At 49.5% G+C, this 24458-nt stretch overlaps 1 protein-coding gene across 5 annotated transcripts; it reads left to right on the top strand.

Annotated features, from left to right (window-relative positions):
* The first annotated feature begins 569 nt into the window (after positions 1-569).
* Positions 570-23952, top strand: Adamts15 (ADAM metallopeptidase with thrombospondin type 1 motif, 15). 5 transcript variants are annotated; one of them, XM_039081019.1, is made up of 9 exons: positions 2373-4275; positions 4436-4530; positions 11432-11564; positions 12010-12177; positions 12403-12686; positions 16736-16913; positions 18216-18397; positions 18495-18670; positions 20287-23952. In XM_039081019.1, the coding sequence occupies exons 3-9, from the start codon at positions 11468-11470 to the stop codon at positions 21059-21061; spliced, it is 1860 nt and encodes a 619-aa protein (XP_038936947.1). In that variant the 5' UTR covers positions 2373-4275; positions 4436-4530; positions 11432-11467; the 3' UTR covers positions 21062-23952. The 5 variants fall into 5 exon arrangements, with proteins under 5 accessions (NP_001100280.1, XP_038936949.1, XP_038936947.1 ...); NM_001106810.1 differs by lacking the exons at positions 2373-4275; positions 4436-4530 and adding an exon at positions 570-1847 and having other exon boundaries at positions 20287-23951; XM_039081021.2 differs by lacking the exons at positions 2373-4275; positions 4436-4530 and adding an exon at positions 1891-2318.
* Positions 23953-24458: the final 506 nt, after the last annotated feature.

Here is a 24458-nt window from a genome sequence, read left to right as displayed (position 1 = left end):
GCACAGTGCTGACCCCACAGGGCAGCCCCTGTGGGCCCGGGTGGCTCTGGGTTCAAGAAGGACTGGCTGTATTTCTTGAAGGTTGTTCTCCCAACACTAGGACGTTTAAAGGGCCCTCCTCAGTTTGAGGTCCGTTTGGAGACTTGATGGTTAAGAAGCAGGGTGGGAGCTTTTGCAATGGGAGGAAAGAGGTGGGTCTGGAAAAGGAGGTCAGTGCTGTGCTCCCGGAGCCAGCTGCCTTGGGAAGGCTAAGACTCAGGGAGTTCACAGATGTCCACAAGGCAGTAGTAACTGATGCATCTCTTCACTGGGGTACCTAGCGCAAAAAACCGCGAGTAGGTTCCAGCGTTCGTTTCTTAGGTCAGCCCACGCCTCCTGCCTCAGCATAACGCCACTCCCTCCCCTCCAAGTGGCTCTTGCTCAGGAGGCGGGACCGAGTTCTCCAGTGGCCCCTGGAGGCTCCAGGCTGCGAGCTCTGGGAGGCTGGGAGAGGAGTTAGGGGAGGGGCGCTGACTGGGCAGTCCAAAGAGGAGGGGGCCTTTAATAGGCTCGCCCAGCGCCTAGTTTGCTGCACCGCGAACGGCTACGGTTCGCAGAGCAGCCCGCCACCTCGCGTCACTTCTCCACCGCAAATTTTCGCCTGTGCACTTGACAGCGATCCTACTAGAGCTCCCAGAGCGCGTTTTGCTTAGGGAGGAACAGGTAGGAGGCGCGGGCTGCCCTGTGCACGCTCGCTGTTCTGGGAGGAGTCTCCCGGACTTGGTTGGCTGTCCTTTCTGGGAACTGCCCATTGTCCCGGGCGTTGGTGTGTGGGCTACAAGGGGACAGTGCTTGCCGTGGGAGCCGGGCTAAGTTTCATCCCAGAGCGCGTCTGTGCGCGGCCCGGCGCCATGCTTCTACTGGGCATCTCAATCCTGGCTCTTGCCTGGCGACCTGCTAGCAGCTCCGAGCCAGAGTGGGAGGTGGTCGTTCCAATCCGACGGGACCCGGACATCAATGGCCGCCACTACTACAGGAGGGGTACGGAGGACTCCGGGGATCAGGGTCTCATTTTTCAGATCACAGCTTTTCAGCAGGACTTTTATCTACACCTGACGCCAGATGCCCAGTTCCTGGCTCCCGCCTTTGCTACTGAGTATCTAGGTGTCCCCCTGCAGAGGCTCACTGGCAGCTCTCTAGACCTGCGACGCTGCTTCTATTCCGGGTATGTGAACGCGGAGCCAGACTCCTTTGCTGCTGTAAGCCTATGCGGGGGTCTCCGCGGAGCCTTTGGCTACCAAGGTGCGGAGTATGTCATTAGCCCTCTGCCCAACACCAGCGCGCCTGAGGCGCAGCGTCATAGCCAGGGCGCACACCTTCTCCAGCGCCGGGGTGCTCCCGTAGGGCCTTCCGGAGACCCTACCTCTCGCTGCGGGGTGGCCTCGGGCTGGAACCCCGCCATCCTGAGGGCCTTGGACCCTTATAAACCACGGCGGACGGGCGTGGGCGAAAGCCACAACCGGCGCAGGTCTGGGCGCGCCAAGCGCTTCGTGTCTATACCACGGTACGTGGAGACACTGGTGGTGGCGGACGAGTCAATGGTCAAGTTTCACGGCGCGGATTTGGAACATTATCTGCTGACGCTGCTGGCCACGGCGGCGCGACTCTACCGCCACCCCAGCATCCTCAACCCTATCAACATCGTTGTGGTCAAGGTGTTACTCTTAGGAGATCGTGACACTGGGCCCAAGGTCACAGGCAACGCGGCCCTGACTCTGCGCAACTTCTGTGCCTGGCAGAAAAAGTTGAACAAAGTGAGCGACAAGCACCCCGAGTACTGGGACACAGCCATCCTCTTCACCAGACAGGTGAGTTGATCTGTCACCTCTTTGGGTTCAACCCTATTTTTCTTAGGGTCATTGAGTTTAGAACTCCAAAGATCCTTGTCCCCTTTGGAGACACCCAATGTCCCCTTTAAACTGGTTTCTTTCGAATCCTAGCAATGGAAGTTCTAAATAGAGTCCTCTCCTAGGCTCAGCAGAGCTTCCACCTCATGTGTTTCTGGGAGGTTGGAGGAGATCCTGCTTTTTTCCGAAGGTGTTGTCCTGATGGGGCCAATCAGCGCCTTCTGGACCAGGCACTGAGGGGCTGGAACCTGGGAAGTTGCCGCCCCTGAGCTGCAGTTTGTCTTAGAGGCCGATAGGAGGCGCTATGAGGATGATGTTGTAGATGGTGGGAATGGGAACTCGTTCCCCTCTCCTCTGTGGGTGGCTAAGTTTTCTCTGACGTCTCCTAGCAGGCTAACGTTTGCTGGATGGAGTACTGGAAGGAGATTCAAGGTCAGTGCCCGCTACATTTCTAGTGGGCAACATGTCGTTCTTTCTCTATCTTGGGACTGGGAATCCTGGATTGAGATGGAGGGGATCATGGCAATAGTTTGTGAGTTGCTGTGAAAGGCCAGACTTGAGTATACGCTCCACCGCCGCTTTTCCCTACATCCTTTTCTGTTGGGCCTTGTCCATAGGATTCCTAGCGCGCAGTCTCGGAAGGCCACCTGTTGGAACTGGAGCCATTTCACTTGGAGCTTCACTTAGAATTGAGCTGGGGAAACTGCCTTTCAGTTTTCTCTGATCCTTGTTAGTAGATGGTGACCTGTTCACCTAGCTGTGTTCTAAGCAGTAGAGCAGGTAAGAGTGCTTACGCTTTAGTCCGAAGACCCTCCGTCGAGGGCAGGACTTCTGCTCTGCCCTTGTGCAAGGTGGTGTGAGCCTAGTCGAGAGTATTTGGACAGTCCAGCTGCAGGCTTGGGAAGATGGGACTAGAGACAGATCTAGATGTGGGAAGAGAGCCCTGCCTTCCTAGCGTCTTTAGCAGATCTTCTATCTCAAGAAGCTATTAACCTGTGAACATTTAGATCCCTAAATGTTCACCTAAAAGTTGGGTGCTGTGAAGATCTGGATTCCTGAAATTCTTTAGACGCTGGAGAAGAGTCATCCAAATGCCCTGCTTTCTCTGATTTTGGAGCTGTGATTTGAATCCCTGCAGCATCCTTGTTTTTATTTATTTTTTATCATCAGAACCACGGCATTCTGGCCACCGTACAGGGTTCTTTGTTACCTCCATGGCTCTCAGTCTCCTTGTTTCTAAACGGCCACTTAGAGTTGGTCTGGCGCCCACGAGCTGGAGCCGGAGTCTTCCACAGTAACCCATTTGGCACGGCTAGTCCTTTCTTGCGCTGGAACTTCCTCCTTTCCCAGCCTCTTCTCCTCCCACCACCTGGTTTCTCTAGGGAGGTCTTTGGCCCGAGCCTTGTTTCCTTGTGCTCATTCTTCCAACTGAGGTCTGTTGAGCGGCCGCAGCCCCAGCCCTAGAAGCCCTGCTTGAGTCACGGGGAAACTGCGGAAGAGGCTTCAGCTTCTGCACCCAGGTTGCTGGGAGAAAAAGCAAAGGCCAAGGACAGGATATCTTAATGAGTGAAGCAGCTGCTGTCCCTTCCGCTACCTGAGATGACCCTGTGGAGGTCACTCCCTGGCTCTAGAGTATCAGAGCTCAGTCCAGTTAAGGCTGACTTTTGGAGCCCACCCCGAGAAGAGCCCCCGCTGGGAAAGTAGGCCGCTCCATCAGAAGAGGTGGTCTTTCTGAAGAAGCAATCAAACAGCATGGCAGCTTCTGTTTCTCAGTGGTGGTCCCCCAGTGGGCCATGTCATCTGAGCATAGTGGGTAAAAGCAGCACGGCCACTTGGGTCAGGAGCGGTGATGTGTGGATGTGAGTGTGAGAAGCTGGTTTTCTCTTAGGTATTTAGAGGGTAAAGCTAGAGGGTCATCAAGGTTCCAGTGTCAAGCTTGGATAAACAGCTCCTCCCCCACCTCCTCACCAGCTCGGATTTTGGGGCCTGCCGTGCTCTCAGAGTCCTAGGAACATCTCATTCCTGAGGCACAACCCCTCCTCCCACAAATCTCCCCGGGGAAGGTACAGTATTGGATGAGAACACGGGCAAACAGCTGTTCTTTCTAGACCAAGACAAATGTGGTCTCCAGGAACCTTAGCTGTCCGGAAGAGAGAATACATTGATCATACAGCAAGTGTTTTGACAATTGGAAGAGTTTCTGTAAGGATTCAGAATAAGCTCGTGGACAAAGAGAGCACATCTGATTTTGCAAAGCAGCCAGCATCCAGGCTCCTAACAGCAGGGTGAGGTCAGCCCAGGAACAGATCGAGCCAGAGTCCTTCTCATTTATGTCTGCGAAGAGTGCGACTTCTCTGGCTTCTCCTTGCATGGGGGCTGCAGATGCCAGGTACTTACTGCTGTGACTCCTTAGGCCCTGGTTTGCTGAGCCCCCCCCCCCCCCCCCCTGTTCTTAGGCCCAGTGCCTCTGCTGCTTCTGTAACCCTTTGTGGTACAAATGGCTTTTGTCCATTCATTCCTTCGTTCTCTTGTGCATCTGTGACTTTCAGGTACCATTCTGGCTGGAGCTGTTCATTCTAAGAAGGTGTGGCCCAAGCCCTCGTAGGAACTGTCAGTGTGACCAAGAGCTGTCAATCACAGCATAGTATGTTAAGTGCTTCCCTGTGGGGCCCTCTCTCTCTCTCTCTCTCTCTCTCTCTCTCTCTCTCTCTCTCTCTCTCTCTCTCTCTGTGCAGAAAGGGTTCCTGGCTTATGGAGCACTGGAGTGAGGAGCTGTCTATCTCTGTTATAAATGACCTTCTCTCCAACTGCTTCGCTATTTGTAATGTTCCCTCTTCTGACATGACTTCATTTTCCTTTTTATGACTTGCACTTTACATCTCCCTCCTGCTTTCACGCATTTTATTTCTCTTTGCTCAGTGTCATTTCACAGCATTCTCCTTCCCTTCTTCCTCCTTTGGGGATTATCGAGGTGGACTCCACTGTCTTACAGTCTTCATCCACACTCCAAACTTTCCCGTTCACAACCCCGAAGCCTGACATTGATTATTGTGGTATTTGGTTTTGAGCGGTGCCATATTTTCTGGGGGAGGACTGGTGTGTGTGTGTGTGTGTGTGTGTGTGTGTGTGTGTGTGTGTGTGTGTGTGTGTGACACCCGCATGTGCATGTGCGAATGAGTGTATCTGCCCTTGGAGGTCAGACATGTAAGATTCCCCCTAAAGCTGGAGTCATAAGTGGTTTTGTGCTGCTTGACTTGGGAGCTGGGAACTGAGCTCAGATCAGTATGTGCTCTTAACTGTTAAGCCATTTTTCCAGATCCTATGTGTTGGGCACGGAGTGGGATGTTTTCTATACTGTGCAGAGCAGAATCTTTAAGGAAGCAGAGCTTGATGTTTGCTATGAATCAAGTACTTGCAGTGGGTAGTGCATTCAGTGTTCAGATTAACAGCTATGAGTTGTAAAGTGACGATTCGTGTTTTATATCCACCTCCCGACATGGTGAGAAGGAATTGCTATTGCATCAGGCTCTGTTCTGAAGTCAGACTTTGGAAGCTATTAGGAGAGAGGGGCCCTTCTTTACTTGCTCCCTCCCCACCCTCTTCATATTCTTACTTCATATTTTCTTACGACACAGCTCAGGTTGGCTTCAAAGTCCTCATCCTCCTGCCTCATCCTCCTTCCTTTCACCCACTGCTTTTGTTAAAAACATTGTTTATTTTATGTGCATTAGATGATTCACCACATGTGTGCATGAGCATCACGGGTGCTCTTGGTACCTTCCTGAGTCACAAGAAGGCTTTGGATCCTGTGGAACCGGAGTTCTGGATGGTGTGAGCCACCATGTGGATGCTGGGAACTGAAAGTGCTTTTAACGATTGAGCCATCTCTCCGGCTCCAATCCTTCTTTTTAACACAGGGTTAGTTGACCAAAGCAATCTCTCCTTCCTTAGGTATTGCTCTCTACCTTCCTTTGAACTCCGCCATGGCTGTTTTCTTCCCTCCACACCTCAGTGCGCTTCCCACTGTGTCTTGATTCCTTGACTTGGACACATGGTCCAATGAAAAGGCCACTGGCTTGGAGTTGAGTAGAGCCGAGTTAGAATCTCAGCACTTGGACTTCCTGTCACTGGAATGTGAGTCTATTTGAACTCTGCTTTCCTCATCTTTAGCCGGCATGATACTCCCTTGTGGGGGCCATTTTGAGGATGAGCTCTTTATCATCTAGCATAGTCATCCAATGGGAGCATTTCTCATTTGTATTACCTCAGCAGTTTCTCTAGCTATGTTTCTTGTTCTTCCACAAGTACATACAGATTCCCTTGCCAAAATGTAAATTTAAGATAGTCTTGATTTAAAGCATTCTATCTCATTGCCCTTGCAATCCTACTTGCCTGATTAATACCTTTGTATTTGTGTGGGGATTATGGGTGCCAGTACTTGCCAATCCCTTTAAGGCAGGGATCACGTCATATCTTTGTAGCCCCGCACAGGCCCATGTATCTGGTGGTTCATCAAGTGCATGGAGGGTTCAGGGGGAAGTGTGGGCTGCTCGAAGCTATAGAGTACTTGGGTACTTTGCCTCGGCCTGGGGACTATTAATCCAACGTTCAGGCTGTCAGACTTCAGTGTTGATTTCTTCTGGCACTTCTCCTTGGATCTCTGCCGAGAGGCTTTGCCCTAGCGAAAGGTAGGGCCCCTTCAAGGAGCATGTTAATCCACTCTGGAGTCAGAAGACAGGGTGCACAGCTGGGACAGGGTCAGTGTCTATGCAGGTGTGAGGCAAGGAGCCAGTCGCTTGTTCAACCAGCATGGCCTATATCATATGCCACTGTTAGCCTTTAATCTAACCAGTTCCCTCTCCCCCGGGCTCTCCCTACCTATGATCACCAGCACTGTCTTGACCTGGTGGTCTAGGGCGGCTGATCATTCCTTCTTGAGTATCTTCTGCATCTTCGTCTCGGAATAGTTGTACTCCAGAAGCGATAAGGAATCCCAGCTAGAGCTCAGTCCAGGGCCTGTACTCCCCACCTTTCTGCTCTACTCTACTCAACCAGGGGATCTTTGCAACCCTGGGATAATTACTCACCGAACGTGGGTCTCTTCTGTAAAACAAGGCTTAGCAATGGCATCTCTTTCAAAAGGGGGATTCAGCAAGTAGTCCAGGTAGAACTCATGCCGCAGCAGCATCTGGGACCCTGTGGCAGCCCAATAAAGGCTCGCTGTCATCATAGAGGTGACAAGTGCCCTCTCTTGAAGTCCTAGTTTCTAGAGAAGTCCAGCTTTCCTGCAAGGGTTGGCTTCTGTTCTTCCTCAGCGAGGAAATTCCTGTCCTTTGGACTATTCTAGTCTCTTGCGGTAATACTATTTTTCTACATCTGGAAGGATTTACATGAATGATCACACCGCATTTGTTAATAGTGCTAACCCACCTTCCGGACTTTGCCCTATACCCCTTTTAACTTAATTGCATAAGTTCTGAATTGCCAGATTGCACTCCTGGAAAAGCAAATCCATAATTAGAAATCATAAACAAATGGATTTTGCGATGGACCAAAAAATGGTGTTACATGGCATGGCTTAGGGTGGGAAATGAGTTAAGGGCCCTGTTGTTGCTTTCTGTGGGTGATCGTGGTATCCTTCCTAGTTAGATATAATTTGGAGCAAAGAACACTGCTGTGTTGACCCCAGTGTCTAAAGCTATGAATTCAAGATCCTAAGCTTCACTTGATAGTACACGGCCTTAGGTGTGTTACCTTTGCTGATCAGCAAAGTGAGAGGCTGGTTCTGAAGTTCTTTGACCATCCTGGATGCTAGAATACGGTTCTCATGATGGACCCTGGCTCACAAACTTGGTCACATGAGAACACATAGATTCTTCCCTGCCAAATTAAAATAAAATAACTGTGTTTGGGTTTTTTTGGTTCCCCTTCTCTTCTCCCTTTGTACTGCTGGAAAACAGCATCTCAGTTTGCACATGTGAAACAGAGGAGGTAAGGAAGAGTGTAAGGTTAGTGGGGAATTTTGGTAACAATTGTGTGTGGAGCAATGTTGGTAAAGAGGGACCTGGCCACCACAGAGTGCCAGCCTTAATTACTTAAAACACCAATCCTATCGAGGAAAAGTCAGGAAACGAGTATAGGAGGATTAAGTTCTTGGCTAAGATGATTCTTGGATCCTCTGGGAAAAGCAACTGTGACTGTAAGAGAAAATGGCAAATTTCCAGACAGAATGAATTGGGTAGGGACCGGGCTGAAAGGTGCCTTCGTCTTCTGGGATAAAGAAACAGGACAGATTCTGTATTTTAGAGCTGGTGCCTGAGCTAAGGAGGTTAAAGCAATTCAAGTGGCTCTAAGTTCATTCAAGAAGGGTGGAGACATTCCGTGCTCTGCATCTTAGATTTGTCGTCTGCTTCCTTTACTGGGTGAAGGGGGACAGACTCTCTGTCCTAGCAGCATGCCTTCTCACCTCAAAGATGCTGGTGACCGGCTGGTGACTGGGGGACCTCTGTCTCCTGCTACACCCTTCCCCTCAGGACCTTGCTGGCTTTTCCTTGTTCCTTTTGTTTAATCCATGAAGTGGAGGCTTCTGGACAGAAAGAAGAGCTTGCTCCTGGCCAGGAAGGACCTACAATTGCATGTGTGTAAGAGGGAGATTCACTCTCTGTAAAGAAAAGATGTCTAGATGCAGAGACGCCCCCCACCAGCTACAGAAGCTGCTACAGGGGAGTTAGGATCTCACATCAGTGCTGGTTCTGCTCTGGTCACTTCTGAGGGGCAGGGTGGGAACAGGCAGTGTAGTGACAGTTGAGGCAGAGGAACCTGTGTTTCCCTGTGAGTTATAGTGCTCAGCATGCTCTAGCCGGTACCTTAGTGGGTCCTTATGGTTCTAAAAGTAGGCAGTGCTCTGTGTTCTTGTCGTAACCAACAGTGCCAAAAGGTACTGAGCATTTAGACTGGAGAAAGAAGGAAAGGCTTAAGCTATCGGATGGTTCAAGTTCTAGTTGAGAACTGGTTCTCTTCCAGGGCAGCAAACAGATATTGAGGGAAGGAGGGATTTGGCCAAAGACACACACCCACTTAGCACGGGGACCCAGTTTTCTAGGCTTCTGTGCCTATGTCTCCCCCCTTCTCTTGCTTGGGACGTGGGTGAGTGTGTGGGTGGTCTGGGAACCACGGAATGTGCTTGTCCTATAGGCTTTGGGCTTCACTCATAGGGCTAACAACTCCAGGTCACCACCTCCACCAACTGGGATCCTGTGATTTGGTGTTCAGGGACACGGTGCTCTGGCCGAACTTTTGTTCCGTTACTATGTGTTTCTCTCAGATCTTCCCTTTTTCTCTCCTGTCCCAAGCTTGCCTGTGATATTTTGACAGTGGTTGTTTCTTAGCTTTTTAGAGCTCTTGGGGGAGTGCTTTCTAGAACATGAGGCCTTTGAAAAAGGAAAGGAAAGGAAAGGAAGGAAAAGGAAAGAAAAAGAAGGAAAAGGAAAGGAAAGGAAAAGGAAAGAAAAGGAAGGGAAAGGAAAGGAAAGGAAAGGAAAGGGAGGGAAGGGAAAGGAAGGGAAGAGAAGGAAAAGGAAGGGAAAGGAAGGGAAAGGAAGGGAAAGGAAGGGAAAGGAAGGGAATTTGAAGTCTCTAGCGAAGCTCCTGGAAGTGGAAGAGAAACATCACTCACACAGGCAGGAAAACAAAGGTTGGGCATTCATAGTGCCTGTCACTGACTCTGACCCCTTGGGTTCAGGCTGGTCACCCTCATGATTTTCTTTGGCCAGGAAAACTGTTAACTCATTAGGAGGTGTGACTATCACCTGCCTGTGGGAAGCTGAGTTTGACTGCCCGGGTGGTAAACTTCTGAGTGCTTTGGATTAAACTTCGCTGATTCTGACTGTACTATGACCCATGCCTTCTGGCCCCAATAACCCTGCTGCTTCCCACTCCCCCTCAGAACAGCATATGTACACACACACACACACACACACACACACACACACACTCACATACACATATACACATATACACACACAAGTACACTCATAAAGATAAATACATAGATATACACAGACACATACCCATAGACACACACACACACATAGAGACAAACACAAACACATATCCACACTCAGACACACACACACAGAGACACACCCATCCACACTCAGACACACAGACAGACATACACAGAGACATCCACCCACCCACACTCAGACACAGACAGACACACACAAACACACACACACACACACACACACACACACACACACACACACACACACACAAAGGGAACAAAATTGAGTAGAGTTCTGCATGCATGTTTACCTTGACCTCCTAGATTTCACAGAAGAGTATGACGTCTTCTCAAGTATTGCTGAGCCACTGGTGGTGACATCTAAATCCCCAGGCATACAGACCCTCAGGTCATGACTCTGCAATGTGATCCGAGACTCCTGAAGCATCAGCTTCTTGTGCGTGGGAGGGGATAATTAGCCCTTGCTTTAGTGGACTGCAGTGAAGATTAGATAGAGTCATGCATGTGTAACGCATGCGTGGTGTCAGCACTTAGTGAACTGTGGCCATGATTAATTACAAGCCTTAGTTTCCACTCTTCACAAATAGATAAGACTGTCGTGAGGACCAAATCCCCATATGCTTTAAAGACAATGACGTAAAGAAGAGTTTGTTGATGTGACTGACTTAACATCCACCTTCTCAGGGAAACAAATTGTGCATGAGTGTTTTATCCCATTTCCAATTTCTTAGTTCTCAAGGTTACCAGATGATTCACGGGCCTATAACACTGAATAAAGTCTTTGAGAAAAAAGACCTTAGCATCCCCTGGAAATGCTTCCTAATACAGTGTGCTGCTGGGAGGCCTACCTTCTGCAGCATCAGGCTTCTAGATCTTTCTGCTTAGGTGATGATCTCTAGCTTTTATCCCTTGCAACTCTTGAGCCTATGTTCCCCTCGGGCTTTGGTAGCTCATTAAACTGTGTGTACACAGTGGCTCAGGTCCACCTCTTTCTGCTTCCTGTCAGCTCAAGGAAGCCAAGTCTCTGGCGGGGGTTAGATCTTTGGCCGGCCAACCTGTGGCTGGGAATCTGAACTTAATTCAGAGTTGTCCAAAAAGTCATCACTCTACAAAAATAGAGACTGCTCAGAGTTGCCTGTGGATGGCGAATGTGGTTGCTTTTTACCCCAATGTGCCTCAGGAAGCCATGATCAGAACCTCAGTCTACTGCGGGAGTCACTGTTTTTCTGACCTTCTCTATATAAAGCTGTGGCCCTTGTCGTTTAATTTTGTACCACTTCATTTCCTCCCACAGGACTTCATGGATAGGGTGCACCCTTCTTTGTAGCCACACAGCTTTCTTCTTGGGGCCACCTCCTTTGGCCTGGGTTGATTCCATGAATAGTTCCACAGGCCTTTAGCAAGAAAGCTCTGTCTGGCTGGCCACTGTGAATACCCTCAGGATGCCCTTCATTTTCCTCAGGCTCCTTCTGTTACTATGTCTAATTTTAGTCTGGTTTTTCGTCTCTTCCCTTGGCAGGACCTATGCGGGGCTACCACCTGTGACACCTTGGGCATGGCTGATGTGGGCACCATGTGTGATCCCAAGAGAAGCTGCTCTGTCATCGAGGACGATGGGCTTCCGTCGGCCTTCACCACTGCCCATGAGCTGGGTAAGGCTGGAGGCAGGGAGGCTTTCCTCCAGGGTTGATCTGGATTTGCACTGGGTGCTTTGGTGGGAGAGGAAATATTTACCTCTGCTTCCTCCTCTTCAGGAGATGTAGGGAATCCTTTCTTGGGTCCAGAAGCTGCCTTGATGTGGGCTTTCATTCTTGTCTAATTGCTGTAGCCCAGTTGACACTTGGGTACTTGGGGTGGAATATGTTAAAGACAAGGTGACACACTCCTGTCCTTACCTAGCTCACAGCCCAAGGGAGGAGATAGGAGACACATGGTAGCACAGGGTCTGTAGGTCATCTACAAAACAGACGGTGCTGATAGCCAGTTTTGAAAACCACTGCAGGGCTTTCTTGCTTCTCCCATTGCCTCTTGCAGCCCTTCCTGCCCATTCTCAGATCTTTGCTCCTGCCCCATGAATCATTTTGCTTCATCCCACAGGCCATGTGTTCAACATGCCCCATGACAACGTGAAGGTGTGTGAGGAGGTGTTTGGGAAGCTCAGAGCCAACCACATGATGTCTCCGACACTCATCCAGATCGACCGTGCCAACCCCTGGTCAGCCTGCAGTGCTGCCATTATCACCGACTTCCTGGACAGCGGGCACGGTAAGCCAGGTGGTGGAGAGGGGCAGGGCTGAGTGGGAAGGGCTCGGTGGCAATGTTTACTATCCCTTTAGATGTCCTCTGTACCCGAAAGGTGACAAGGAGTTGGGTTCTGCCTCACCTAGTTTAGTTATCTCTTGCTTCACTTTCTCCCTACTATTTACATTATAAGCCAGCCAGGCTCACCTTTTCCAGCTTGTCCCAACTAATGGCCCTGGATCTATGCAGGTGACTGCCTCCTGGACCAGCCCAGCAAGCCCATCACCCTGCCTGAGGACCTGCCAGGCACAAGCTACAGTTTGAGCCAACAGTGCGAGCTGGCCTTTGGGGTGGGCTCTAAGCCCTGCCCATATATGCAGTACTGTACAAAGCTGTGGTGCACCGGCAAGGCCAAGGGGCAGATGGTGTGCCAGACTCGCCACTTCCCCTGGGCAGATGGCACCAGCTGTGGTGAGGGCAAGTTCTGCCTCAAGGGAGCCTGCGTGGAGAGACACAACCCAAACAAGTACCGGGTGAGCTCTTGTGTCAGGGAATGCTGGGAGACGGATGAGCCTGGGCCTCCATTGCCTTGGTTTGGATGGAAGTTGCTGGTCACATTATGACTGTGCCACATTCCATTGCAGTGCCTCCATTTTCTGTCTGTGGACTTCTCTCTCTCTCTCTCTCTCTCTCTCTCTCTCTCTCTCTCCCTCTCTCTCCTTCTCTCTCTCTCTCTCTCTCTCCCTCTCTCTCTCTCTCGTGTGTGTATGTGTGTGATGTATATGTGTGGTGTATGCTTACATGTGACATGTGTGTGTATGAATATGTATGTGTGTGATATGCATTTATGTATGAGTGTGTGATGTATTCATGTGTGTGATGTATACATGTGTGTGCGGGGATGTGTGTGTGTGTGTGCGTTTGTGTGATTTATGCTTGTGTGTGCCTGTCCAAGTGCATTTGACAGAGATTTATGCCAGATTGTTTTCCTCAACTGAATTTTCACTTTATTTTTTTGAGGCAGGGTCTCTCACTGAATCAAGCACTTTCTAATGAGCCTGTGGGCTGTACCTATCTCTGTTCTGTAGCTCTGAGGTCACAGGCACCTACCACAGCAAACTTTCATGCGGGTGCTGGAGGTCTGGATCTAGGTACTTGCATAGCAAATACTTTATCTAATGAACCCCCATGTCACCTCCGGTCCCCTATTTTCTTTTTGACACTAAGACTGGAGAAACACTATAGCGGGCCAGGTAATGTCATGAGGCTTTGTATACAAGAGAGGCTTTGGGCAGGACTGGGGATTCTTAGTTCTAAGCCCTGGGCTTTCCTGTGTGGGGAAGAGCTCTGGCATAGAACTAAAGGTCTTAATGTGAGTAGCTCTCACCCCGGCTCTATCTTCCTTCCATCCCCAGGGGGTGGTTCACACAGATGAGCCAGGCTTAGGAGTGAGATGAGGCAAACCCAGAGTATGTACTTCAGTGACCTGTCACATCCCGAACTCAGATACACGTGTGCTTCTTTTTTAAGAGGAAGTATAACTGAACAAAAGTTTCCCTCCAGATAAACAAGACTAGCAATTAATCTGGACCCACAGCACTCCAAGTCTTCTTTGAATGCGATTCAGAGTTTATGTTCTTTAGGCCTTGTGTTAGGGAGGCAAAGGCATCTGTACTTTTCCAGCAGGAGCAGGAAGCCCATGCTTGACCCTGGGGATGAGTGCCCCTCCTACCCTTGCCCATGGTTGGGAGAAGACACGGTCAGGTCAAGTGCAAAGTGACAGCATTACAAATGCGTGCTTTTCAAGTACCGAATCCATCCATGGTCTGGAAATGGCTGTGGTGCAGTGTTATTTTCTCAAAATCCTTTTCTCAAACCTGAGAATGTATAGTTAACCAAACCTGCACCTACTTACCAGGCCAATTCCAAGTTTGGGGCTTTAAGAAATATTCATGACGAGAAAACAATAGGTAACTCAGGTTGCCAGAGAGACCGCAGTCTAGTCCCCTGTCATGGGGGACACTACCTTGATCAGTCAAAGACCAGTGGATTATTCTATAAGTGACTGCAGCCTTGAGGGACACCTTTAGCATCCTCATTCAAAACATCTATCTGTCCTGGTGTCAAATTGTTCCACTTATTACCACCCAGATTTTTGGATTCCAGCAATTCTTCAGTCTGAACCTATAGTCGCTCACATAACTGTCTTTCTGTTTCCTTCCCATGACCCCCCCCCTACTTCTTCCCTGTTGTGCTGAGAGGCTGCAGTCCATTGGTCAAAAATCACCTTTGACCCCCTCCCCATCTCTCTGTGTCATAGCCTCTTAGATTAGCCACCACCTTGGCTCAGTCCGGTTCTCTCTCCGCATGTGTGCCTGCATAGGTGAATGTGGCTGGAGTCAAATGTATAGTTGTGCTCACTGGTCTCAGTTCAAATAAAAACTCTGGAGACTCAGAAGGGTGGTAACAAGTGTGGAGGGCAGAGGTCAACCTCGGGTGTCATTCCCTGTGCACACAGATAGGCCGTGTACCGCTGAGCCGCGTCTCCAGCCCCAAACTACTTCTATGTTTAAATGAATCTTGGCAAGTCCATTTGGACACCTGATAAACATTTTAAACACAGCAGCTATAAAAATGGGCTCCTCACCACATCCCCTAAACCGGCTTTGGCAACTGTACCTTCCACTTGTTTACGCCAAAACCCATTTTCTCATACGCTTAGCATCTAATATCTTAGCCATTCCCATTGACCCTGTGTTCAAAATTGACTCAGAACCTCATTTCTCACTGCTTCCTTGCTGTCAAACCGTTCCAGGCCGCATTCCCTCTTGCCTGGAATTTGGCAGTCTTTCTGCATCAGCTCTCCGCGTTTCTGATCTTACAGACTGTCACAAACAGAGCAGCCAGTGGGATCCCTTTAAAATAGGAGTTAGACTCTGCCACTTTCCTGTTCGCACCCTGCAGGGCCTTTGCACTGAGCTTGGCAGAAGACAGCACAGTCTCTGCTTCCTCGTGCTGTTCCTGCTCGGTCTGCTGTGATGACCCTGGACCCTCCCTGTAGGGCGCATCCTTTCTTAGCCAAATTCCTTGCTCCCTCTGCTTGGAATGCTCTTTTCCTAATACCCACCTGGCTCATACCCGTTATTCTTTGAGGCAGGCATGAATCTGGGAACCCAAAAGCCTCTTACACAAAGGCTTCTGTTACCATCACCACCACCTACTTTTAAGCCCGGGAGATACGTCAGCTGCACAAACTCCAGCTCACTTTCTATGTCCCCCCTCGCTGGGCGGTAGTGACTTTTAGAGCAGGGATTTGCTGCACTTGGTGTCAAGTGTAGAGTAGGAAGTCAGCAAATATTCAGTGAAGAATGAATGGAAGGTTCACAGGCAAAGTTTTTGTCCAAATAGATGGAAACATTGTATCAAATAGATTTTTTGTCTTAGAAGCTGTAGGTGCAGTGCTGAAGCCTGAAGAGAAGCTGAGATAATAAGGTCTGGACGTGGTTCACTGCTGACTTTGGAGAGAGCACTTTAGTTGGAGGTTACCCAAATGCAGGCTCTGCTAAGGCTCTGTGAGTGACAGGGTACTGCCAGTCTGTACATCTCAGCTGCTGCTCGGTGCCCAGGTGACACGTGTTCAGGGTGTGAGAAGCCATTCCACTAGCATCCTACAAAAACACAATGAAGATTGTAAATCTTCTCTCCTCACCTCTTATGAACAAATGGCAACAACCACAAACTCACTGCGTAATTTGTCCCAAAGCTGGACGGTGGCTTGGGGATGCTTCCTTCTCTCTAACACATTCTCTAGGCACACACGTTACCTAGCAAAGCTAATTATCAAGCTGCTGCTTGAACTTTCTCATAGGCAGCTCCCGACGGAGTTCAACATCAGTTTGGTTTGGTAAAAAGTCAGACTATACAACATTTTCACATAGAAGAGTTCCAACACCCATGGCAACATTGGGTATTGGTCTGGCTGGTGGCTGCACCTGACCAAGGTCTGGAGATTACTGTAGTTACACGAACTGCACACAGGAAAAGACTTGGAAATCCGTCATGGAGTCAGGCCAGAGGCACTCATTCAATTTAAATCTGCCATCTAACCTCAGATCTAATTATTTCTGGCCTCATTTTGGGCAGGTGAAGTGTGAGACCTAAGGTGGTTTGGCCATCAGCTAAGCCCACTCCTGTGGAACAGGCAGAGGCAGTGAAACTCGGTTCTCTGGGCTCACAGCCCAAGATGCCTCTTCAGAGAACTCATTTGTAACTGGGAACAGTTAGTGTTTGCTGACAAACCAATTTAAGTGTTGGGTGGATCTTGAACATACAGATTGTTTGCTTTTCTTTGTTTCTTGTTCCTTCCTTCCTTCCTTCCCTTCTTCCTTTCTTCCTCCCTCCCTCCCTCCCTTCTTTCCTTCCTCCCTCCCTCCCTCCTTCCCTTCCTTCTCTCATGATACAAGGTGGACTTCATTCTAGTACGGTGGGCCGGGAACGGATAGGCTTTTCCGGGAGCTTCCGTAGGTGAGTGGCTGGGTGTGGCACCTGGGCCTGCCGGAGTGTAACCTGCTCTTCCGCACAGGTGGACGGCTCTTGGGCCAAGTGGGAGCCTTATGGTCCCTGCTCGCGCACCTGCGGTGGGGGCGTGCAGCTGGCCCGGAGGCAGTGCAGCAACCCTACCCCTGCCAACGGCGGGAAGTACTGCGAGGGAGTGAGAGTGAAATACCGATCTTGCAACTTGGAGCCCTGCCCCAGCTCAGGTGAGACACAGGGCGGCGGCAGCCTGGGCGTCTGGGCCGTGTGGCTGGAGGTCATTCTTGGTCACAAATATTGCAGTCAAGATCCAGGAAAGAGCTGGTATGAGAAAATTGCAGACGCCCCTTCGCATCATTCCGTTAGCCGTTCAACTTCGGCAAAGGTGTTTTCTTTTTGGTGCTTAGACTGGGAGACTGAGTGGAGGGCTAGGCCTTTAGAAGTCTTCATAGTTTTTACATTGCTTTTTTTTTACTTGCCTATCTTTTAAGCAGGAATTCAGAGTCTATGAACTTGGTGGAGAAATTTTACATTTTAATTTTCAACGACCCTTCCATCTAAAACGTAGTTTCCCCTTGAATTATAGATTTAGCTTTTTTTTTTTTTTTTTTTTTGAAACAGGGTTTCACTATGTATCCCTGACTGGCCTTGAACCCACAAAGATCTGCCTACTCAGTTCAGTCCTTTTAATCTTTTCATCGGAAACCACTTAGGCAACAAAGGACTATGGAAGTAGAAATGTTTGTGACTTTGACATCAGTTGAAACTATGAATATTGTTTTAATACGGTACTTCAATTGTTGAAGAATTCTCAAAAATGCCACTATGTTCCTCCTTATGTCAAAATCACAGAAATTATTTGCATGGTCATTGAATATTGCCTTTTTTTTTTTTTTGGTTCTTTTTTTCGGAGCTGGGGACCGAACCCAGGGCCTTGCGCTTCCTAGGCAAGCGCTCTACCACTGAGCTAAATCCCCAGCCCCGAATATTGCCTTTTTAATGCATTACAAAGAATACATCTATCAGAAGTATGTTTCAAAGTATCTCAATAGTTGTTTAATCAATGTAACTTTTGTTAATGATGTCATTTCTGTAAGGCGTTTAACAATGTAACAAGAAGAGACTTAATAGGTTGCTGAACAGTTTCATCATCCAAAAAATTGTTTAAGACACCTGTTAGAGAGGGAATTTGAGACTAGATTACTGGAGAAGGTGACACATTGCTTATGAGATGTCTTTTTTTTTTTTATTAACTTGAGTATTTCTTATATACATTTCAAGTGTTATTCCCTTTCCCGGTATCCGGGCAAACATCCCCCCCCTCCCCTTCCTTGCTTATGAGATGTCTTATTGTATATGGTATCTTTTGGTTCCAGGCTGTTTTAATCTTACGAGATGAGGGACGACTACCACACTGTCACAGAGGCAGTGGGGCTTTGAGAGCTTGGCACCTTTGAGAGGGACGTTGTCTTTTGTACTTAACTTGGCTCCTCTTTTCAACTGTCTTTATGTGTTTCCTCCCTGTCCAGCCTCTGGCAAGAGCTTCCGGGAAGAGCAGTGTGAGGCTTTCAATGGCTACAACCACAGTACCAACAGGCTCACTTTAGCTGTGGCATGGGTACCCAAGTACTCCGGCGTGTCACCACGTGACAAGTGTAAGCTCATCTGCCGAGCCAATGGTACTGGCTACTTCTATGTGCTAGCACCTAAGGTAAGTGTGCAGTGACAGGAGACTGGTCAGGGTCTGACCCTCAGAGCAGCATCTCACTGAGCTGCCTTTCTCCCCTTCTATTTTGGGGATGCTGCAGGTGGTGGATGGTACGCTGTGTACTCCCGACTCCACCTCGGTCTGTGTCCAAGGCAAGTGCATCAAGGCTGGCTGTGATGGGAACCTGGGCTCCAAGAAGAAATTTGACAAATGTGGCGTGTGTGGTGGAGACAATAAGAGCTGCAAGAGGGTGACAGGACTCTTCACCAAGCCTATGTAAGTTCTGAGCCCTGAAGGGTACAGGCAAGGGGAGTGGGTGGCTTGATGGAAGTAGAATTACTCGTAGGCATTGAAAGCTTGGGTTAGAGTGCAGTGAATGTAAGGATGGGCATATTATTACTGTTGGCCACTCATGCTCTTTATGGGAGGACAATCCATCCATGTGTTTATGCATCCATCCATCCATCCATCCATCATCCATCCATCCATCCATCCATCCAACAAAGATGAATACCAAGATGACCGAATAAAGACACTCCTCAACAGGAGATGAGATTCAGAGACATGGGAATGCTGTTAGCATCTGTCTAGCATTTTTGAGCTGCACTGTGCTGGCTAGTTTTATGCTAACATGACTCAGGTTAGAGGTGTCAGAGAGGAGGGAGCCTCAGCTAAATAAATACCCCCATAAGATTAGGTGTAGGTGAGTCTGTAGGGCATTTTCTTAATTAGCAGTTGATGGGGAAGGGCCCATGGTTGTCCTGGGTTCTATGAAAGCAGGCTGAGCAAACCAGTAGGCAGCCTCCCTCCATGGCCTCTGCATCAGCGCCTGCCTCCAGGTTCCTGTCCTGCTTCAATTCCTGTCCTGACTTTCTTGGGTCCAAATCTTTCTGGAGTAGGACTGTCCCCTTTGGATATGACGATATGATATCCTCTATTGAGCCCCTGGGGGGATGCACAGGGAGGTTCCCCTGATCCTTTTCTCAGAGCTCAGTTGTAGATGCAAGTTTGTTTGTTTGTTTTTTTTAAAGCTGTTGTTCTGAAGGATGTGCAGAGGGCTGGATACATGAGGAGTTAGAGGAACTTGATGGAACCATAACACCCTGTGTAGATGAGGACTCAGCAACCCGTAGCAACTAGCTGACTTACTTAAAGGGGATTGGTATCTGAGTCAAGACCCCTGACCCTGACTCTAAGCTCATTACTTGAATGCATCCAAATAACCAACCTTGGGCTTGAGCACTGTACACTTAAATCCTTTTGGTCCTCGTCCGATGGAACTGATGCCTCTCGAATTCTCTGTGTCAGGTGCTACTCACTGTGATTTATGTTCTATGGGCTCCTTTATGCCCCCTGCCCCCAACAGTTTTGTGGTATGTGGCTATGGGCTCTAGCTGGGCCCTCTCACATCAATTGCTAATTAAGAAAATGCCCTACAGACTTGCCTACCGCCTGATCTTATGGGGGTATTTATTCAGTTGAGGCTCCCTCCTCTCTGACACCTCTAACTTGAGGTCTTGTTGACATAAAAGTAGCCAACGCTGTGTAGTTTTATGTAGCTCCAGAATTTTAGTGAGCGAGAGAATAGACTTAGAGATGCTGGGACTATTCTGAGACCAACAGTGAGGCGAGGGGAAGTGGTAGCCTCAAACATGTTTTTACTATATTTTGGATTCACCCAAAAAGACAAATTTACAAGGAGACAAGACCAGAAGGTCCTACAGCCTAGTCATTCAGCCCAGCTTTCAGCTTTCTGCCTCCTTGACCCTGGGCTGGTGTTGGTTAATGAGCTTTGTGCTATGCTGCCCCAACCCCACAATCAGTTATTACTTTGAAGGAGATGGAGGGCATTAGTTCGGGCACCTGTATAATGTACAATCTCGTTCCTCCAGGCACGGCTACAATTTTGTAGTGGCCATCCCTGCAGGCGCCTCCAGCATTGACATCCGCCAGCGTGGTTACAAGGGGCTCATTGGGGATGACAACTATCTGGCCCTGAAGAACAGCCAAGGCAAATACCTGCTCAATGGGCACTTTGTGGTATCTGCTGTAGAGAGGGACCTGGTGGTAAAGGGCAGTGTGCTACGCTATAGTGGCACTGGCACTGCGGTGGAGAGCCTGCAGGCGTCTCGACCCATCCTGGAGCCACTAACCGTGGAGGTCCTGTCCGTGGGGAAGATGACACCGCCCCGTGTACGTTATTCCTTCTATCTGCCCAAAGAGCCTCGGGAGGACAAATCCTCTCGCCCCAAGGACCCTCGGGGTCCCCCAGTGTTGCGCAACAGTGTTCTCAGCCTTTCCAACCAAGTAGAGCAGCCAGACAACAGGCCTCCTGCGCGCTGGGTGGCAGGCAACTGGGGGCCTTGCTCGGTGAGCTGTGGCAGTGGCCTACAGAAGCGAGCAGTGGACTGCCGGGACTCCCCAGGGCAGCAAGGAATCTCTGCTTGTGATGTAGACCATCGGCCAGTGGAGAAGCGAGCCTGTGGTGAGCCCTGCCCAACCTGGGAGCTCGGCAACTGGTCGCCCTGTTCTAAGAGCTGTGGCCGTGGATTTAAGAGGCGTCCGCTCAAGTGTGTGGGCCATGGAGGCAGGCTGCTGGCTCGGGACCAGTGTGACCTACGCCGCAAGCCCCAGGAATTAGACTTCTGTGTCTTGAGACCCTGCTGAGGGGTACTGTTTCTTCTACTCCTCTATTCTAAACCCGCTGCTGTGCTGGTGCTGTGGTCAGCTGGAGCAGAGGACAGCGGCCAGTGGTCTGTGTCACAGTGTCACTCACATCCAGAATGAGGACCATGGGTCTGGGCGAGAGGTTCCTTCCTCCTTGGACTCGGCAGGGGGAAGCTAACTAATGCACAGTCTACCTCATGCCCTGCTCCTCGGGCCCAGTTGTGGGGAGAGGCTTCAAGAGATGGGTGCTGGGCAGAAGGTGCTGAAGGCCAGCTTCCAAGGAACCTGGAAGTTGGGTGCCTTCCAGGCAGAACTTCAGGGACCTTGGCCCCCATAATGGAGGTCACAGGCTGCTGGAAGAGCCATGGCCTGCAGCTTGGCACCCTCAGGTGATCCCAGGAGCTCTGAGCAGTCCCTGAACAAGGCAGGGGTCTGGTGGTGATTTCCACCTTCTTTGTTTTTTGACTGATGTGGACCTAACAGTAAAACTGTTCAGGGGTTACTAGAAGCCAAAGGGACAATGAGATTGGGTTCATTTGGGCGCAACTTTCCTGTTTGCTCATCTTCAGTCTTGATCCTCCTTGGAAGATCAGCACTTTGTAATCTGGATGGCCAGGGCATTAGACCAGCTGGGGAAGCCTCGTTGTGGCCCCTGATGCTTTGAAGGCAGCCCGAGAAACTACAGGGACCATTTGTTGGTCAAGAGAGAGCAACTATGTCAAACAGATACTTGTCATGTCAAAGGGGAAATGATTTGGTGGCTGAAGCAAGGAACAAAAAAGCTTAGAGGGCTCTTCTCTCAGTAGGGTTAGAGGGTGGAGGTGTTGACCTTCAAGAATGTCATCCTGGGATAGCGAAAAGGAGTTCTGACACTTTTGTCATCTAGCGAGGAACATGTAAGGAGGCTGATGATGCCCTAGTGACCTTCCAAAGTGACCATAGCCCTGTACCCACTGAGGGGGAGTGGTGGTGCCTGGGAGTGTGAGGTGCTGAGTGTCCACGTGCTGGCAGGTCAGCATTCCGCTCGCTCGGGCGGCTCCTGCTGTCTCCTGTGGGCATGCTACATTACATCTCCCAGCCTTCATCTCTCTGGTAGGTAAACGGGGCTCATTGTTTGCTACCTCAGATCACGCTCTCTAGGACAGAAGAAACCTGGTGCTTCTACCAGTCTCAGCTGGATGTGCCCAACCATAAAGATGGGTTTGTGTGTGGCTTTCCTGCTTCCCACAGCCTGGCTATCATCTGGGGCCCTAAATACGAAGACAGGAGTCAGGTAGAGTGTCTTTTTCCCTCAGGTTCCTTGGGATCAGGTCTTAGGAAACGCTAAGAGTCAATACCCTGACCTTGAGACACTCGGAAGCCACCGGTTGGGACTACTGGAGACCCATCTGTCATCCTTGTAGACATGACAGTGAAATAGAAATCCAGGCATTTCTTATAGCAGGGTATTTTTTTTGAAGACCTGGAAGCTCCAGTGTATACAGGGCATCTTCAAAGAATCAGCAGTGCATCCAGGACCTCAGTGGAGGGTTAGATGGAGACGAGACCAAAACCCTTGTCTTCACATGGAGGATAGCAGTCTTTGTCAATCCTTTTACATGTTTCCAGGGAGTCAAAATCCACACAGCAGCCAGTGGGCCTGTTTTGCCCCTAGAGCAGTAGTTCTCAACCTCCTAATGTTGCAACCTTTAATACAGTTCCTCATGTTGTGGTGACCCTCAACCATAAAAGTATTTTCATTGTTACTTCATAACTCATTTTGCTACTGTTATGAATCTTAACGTAAATTTCTGTGTTTTCCGATGGTCTTAGTCAACCCCTGTGAAAAGGTTGATTGTCCTCCAAAGGGGCCGCATGACCCACAGGTTGAGAACTACTACTCTAGACTGTTATTCTAACCCTGCTCTGTCTCTGGGCTGGAGACCTAGGACAGAGCTCCTACAGTGGGCGAAGGGCATGTGACCCTTTGAGGCTGGGCTGTGAAGGACAGCATTGGGGTGGGTGGGGGTGGGGTGGGAGGAATGAGTACTTCAGAGCTGTAGAGACAAAAGGTCCCCAAGGCCTGAGGCTAAAGGGGAGCCTTGCTAGCTGAGGAGAGCATGGTACCCAGTGCTTGGTGCATTCTTTCCCTGTGAGGAGAGGTAGTGCTGGGCTGGGTAGAAGAGGTAGAGGTACAGGCAGGTGGGCAGTGAGGTGCCCTCACCGAGGTGACTGGCCTCTAACAGAGTAGCATTGCTGTCAGCTGTTTTACAAGTCATTTCAAGGAGGGTTGGCCACTCTTGTTCCTGATACATGCCAGGTGTTCACACTCTTTTTCTGTCACAATAGTTTTAATTTTTTTTTTATTTTTTAAACTTCTTCTTTTTAAGAGAAGTATGACGAAGACAGCTTTGTAAGTTCGTCTTGCCTTTGTACATCTTCTGTCAACCCCTTGCTGAGCAGAGATGGGGCGAGGGCACAGGTTTCTAATGATGGAATAAAAAGTCAAAGTGATGTCTCACAACTATAGGGGAGGACGTTCTGGGGGGCTCCAGGAACGTCTTCATCAGGTTATGGACCAGTAAGACTTTGGTTTGGGATCCCCTAGTCTCTTCTGCCTATTGTGTGCACTGATTGGAGGATTTAGACCCAAATACCCTCCTTTTATGGACCATGTCATGTTGGGGAGGGGGCTGAAAGGAGCCCAGTTTGGAAGTCGGCTCCTGGAGACTCTAGACACCAATGCTAGAGGCTCTTCCCCTATGGGTTAACTACTTTTGCATTTTGTGTACTGCAGAAGGATGAGAGGGTCTGGGGACTGGCTGAGCGTGTATACTGTGTATACATGGGAGCTGGCTGCTGAGGTGACAGCAACCTACTCCTAATAAAGTTGGATGTCTTTAAAACTTGCATCTCGTGTCTGACGCTGTATCTCATCCCTGGGCACATTCTTCATGCTGTGGTGGGCTGACGGAGACAATGGTGTCAATGCGTGAAGTCTCAGATGATCAGGAGGTAGAGCCTAGGCCACAAAAGTGAAGGGGCGCTGTCATGAGAATCTGCAGAAAGTGTGAAGAAGAAAGCCAACCAATGCTAAGAAAGAGGCCCTGGTCCCAATGTTTGTGAGCAGTGGACAGAATAACTAGTCATGGATTTTACAGAAGAGGAGTACAAGTCCAGACTGGGGGCTTAGAGAGGACTTCTTGGTCTGTATTTGCTGAGGGGGGTGAGCCATGAGGACAGGTCAGCATAGTTCACTATACAGGACTTTCAGTTGCTCACCTTAGGAGAAATCTTGTTTCCTAAAGAAAAGATTGATTGTCTTGGGAGATTATCTACCTTTTTCTAGTTCCATGTTGGTTGACAACTTCAGCATATATGCAGGCCTGGGATAGGTCTCAAATGACAGCAAACAACA

This window comes from Rattus norvegicus, chromosome 8, assembly GCF_036323735.1.
Source record: "Rattus norvegicus strain BN/NHsdMcwi chromosome 8, GRCr8, whole genome shotgun sequence".
Classification (NCBI taxonomy): Eukaryota; Metazoa; Chordata; class Mammalia; order Rodentia; family Muridae; genus Rattus; species Rattus norvegicus.
Note: the sequence above shows the minus strand (reverse complement) of the source record. Positions and strands in the feature narration are given on the sequence as shown.

Coding starts and splice junctions, on each gene's coding strand:
- Adamts15 (NM_001106810.1), top strand. CDS start 891: ATGCTTCTACTGGGCATCTCAATCCTGGCTCTTGCCTGGCGACCTGCT. Junction 1,848..11,431: donor CCATCCTCTTCACCAGACAG/GTGAGTTGATCT, acceptor TTCCCTTGGCAG/GACCTATGCGGGGCTACCAC. Junction 18,398..18,494: donor TCTATGTGCTAGCACCTAAG/GTAAGTGTGCAG, acceptor GGGATGCTGCAG/GTGGTGGATGGTACGCTGTG.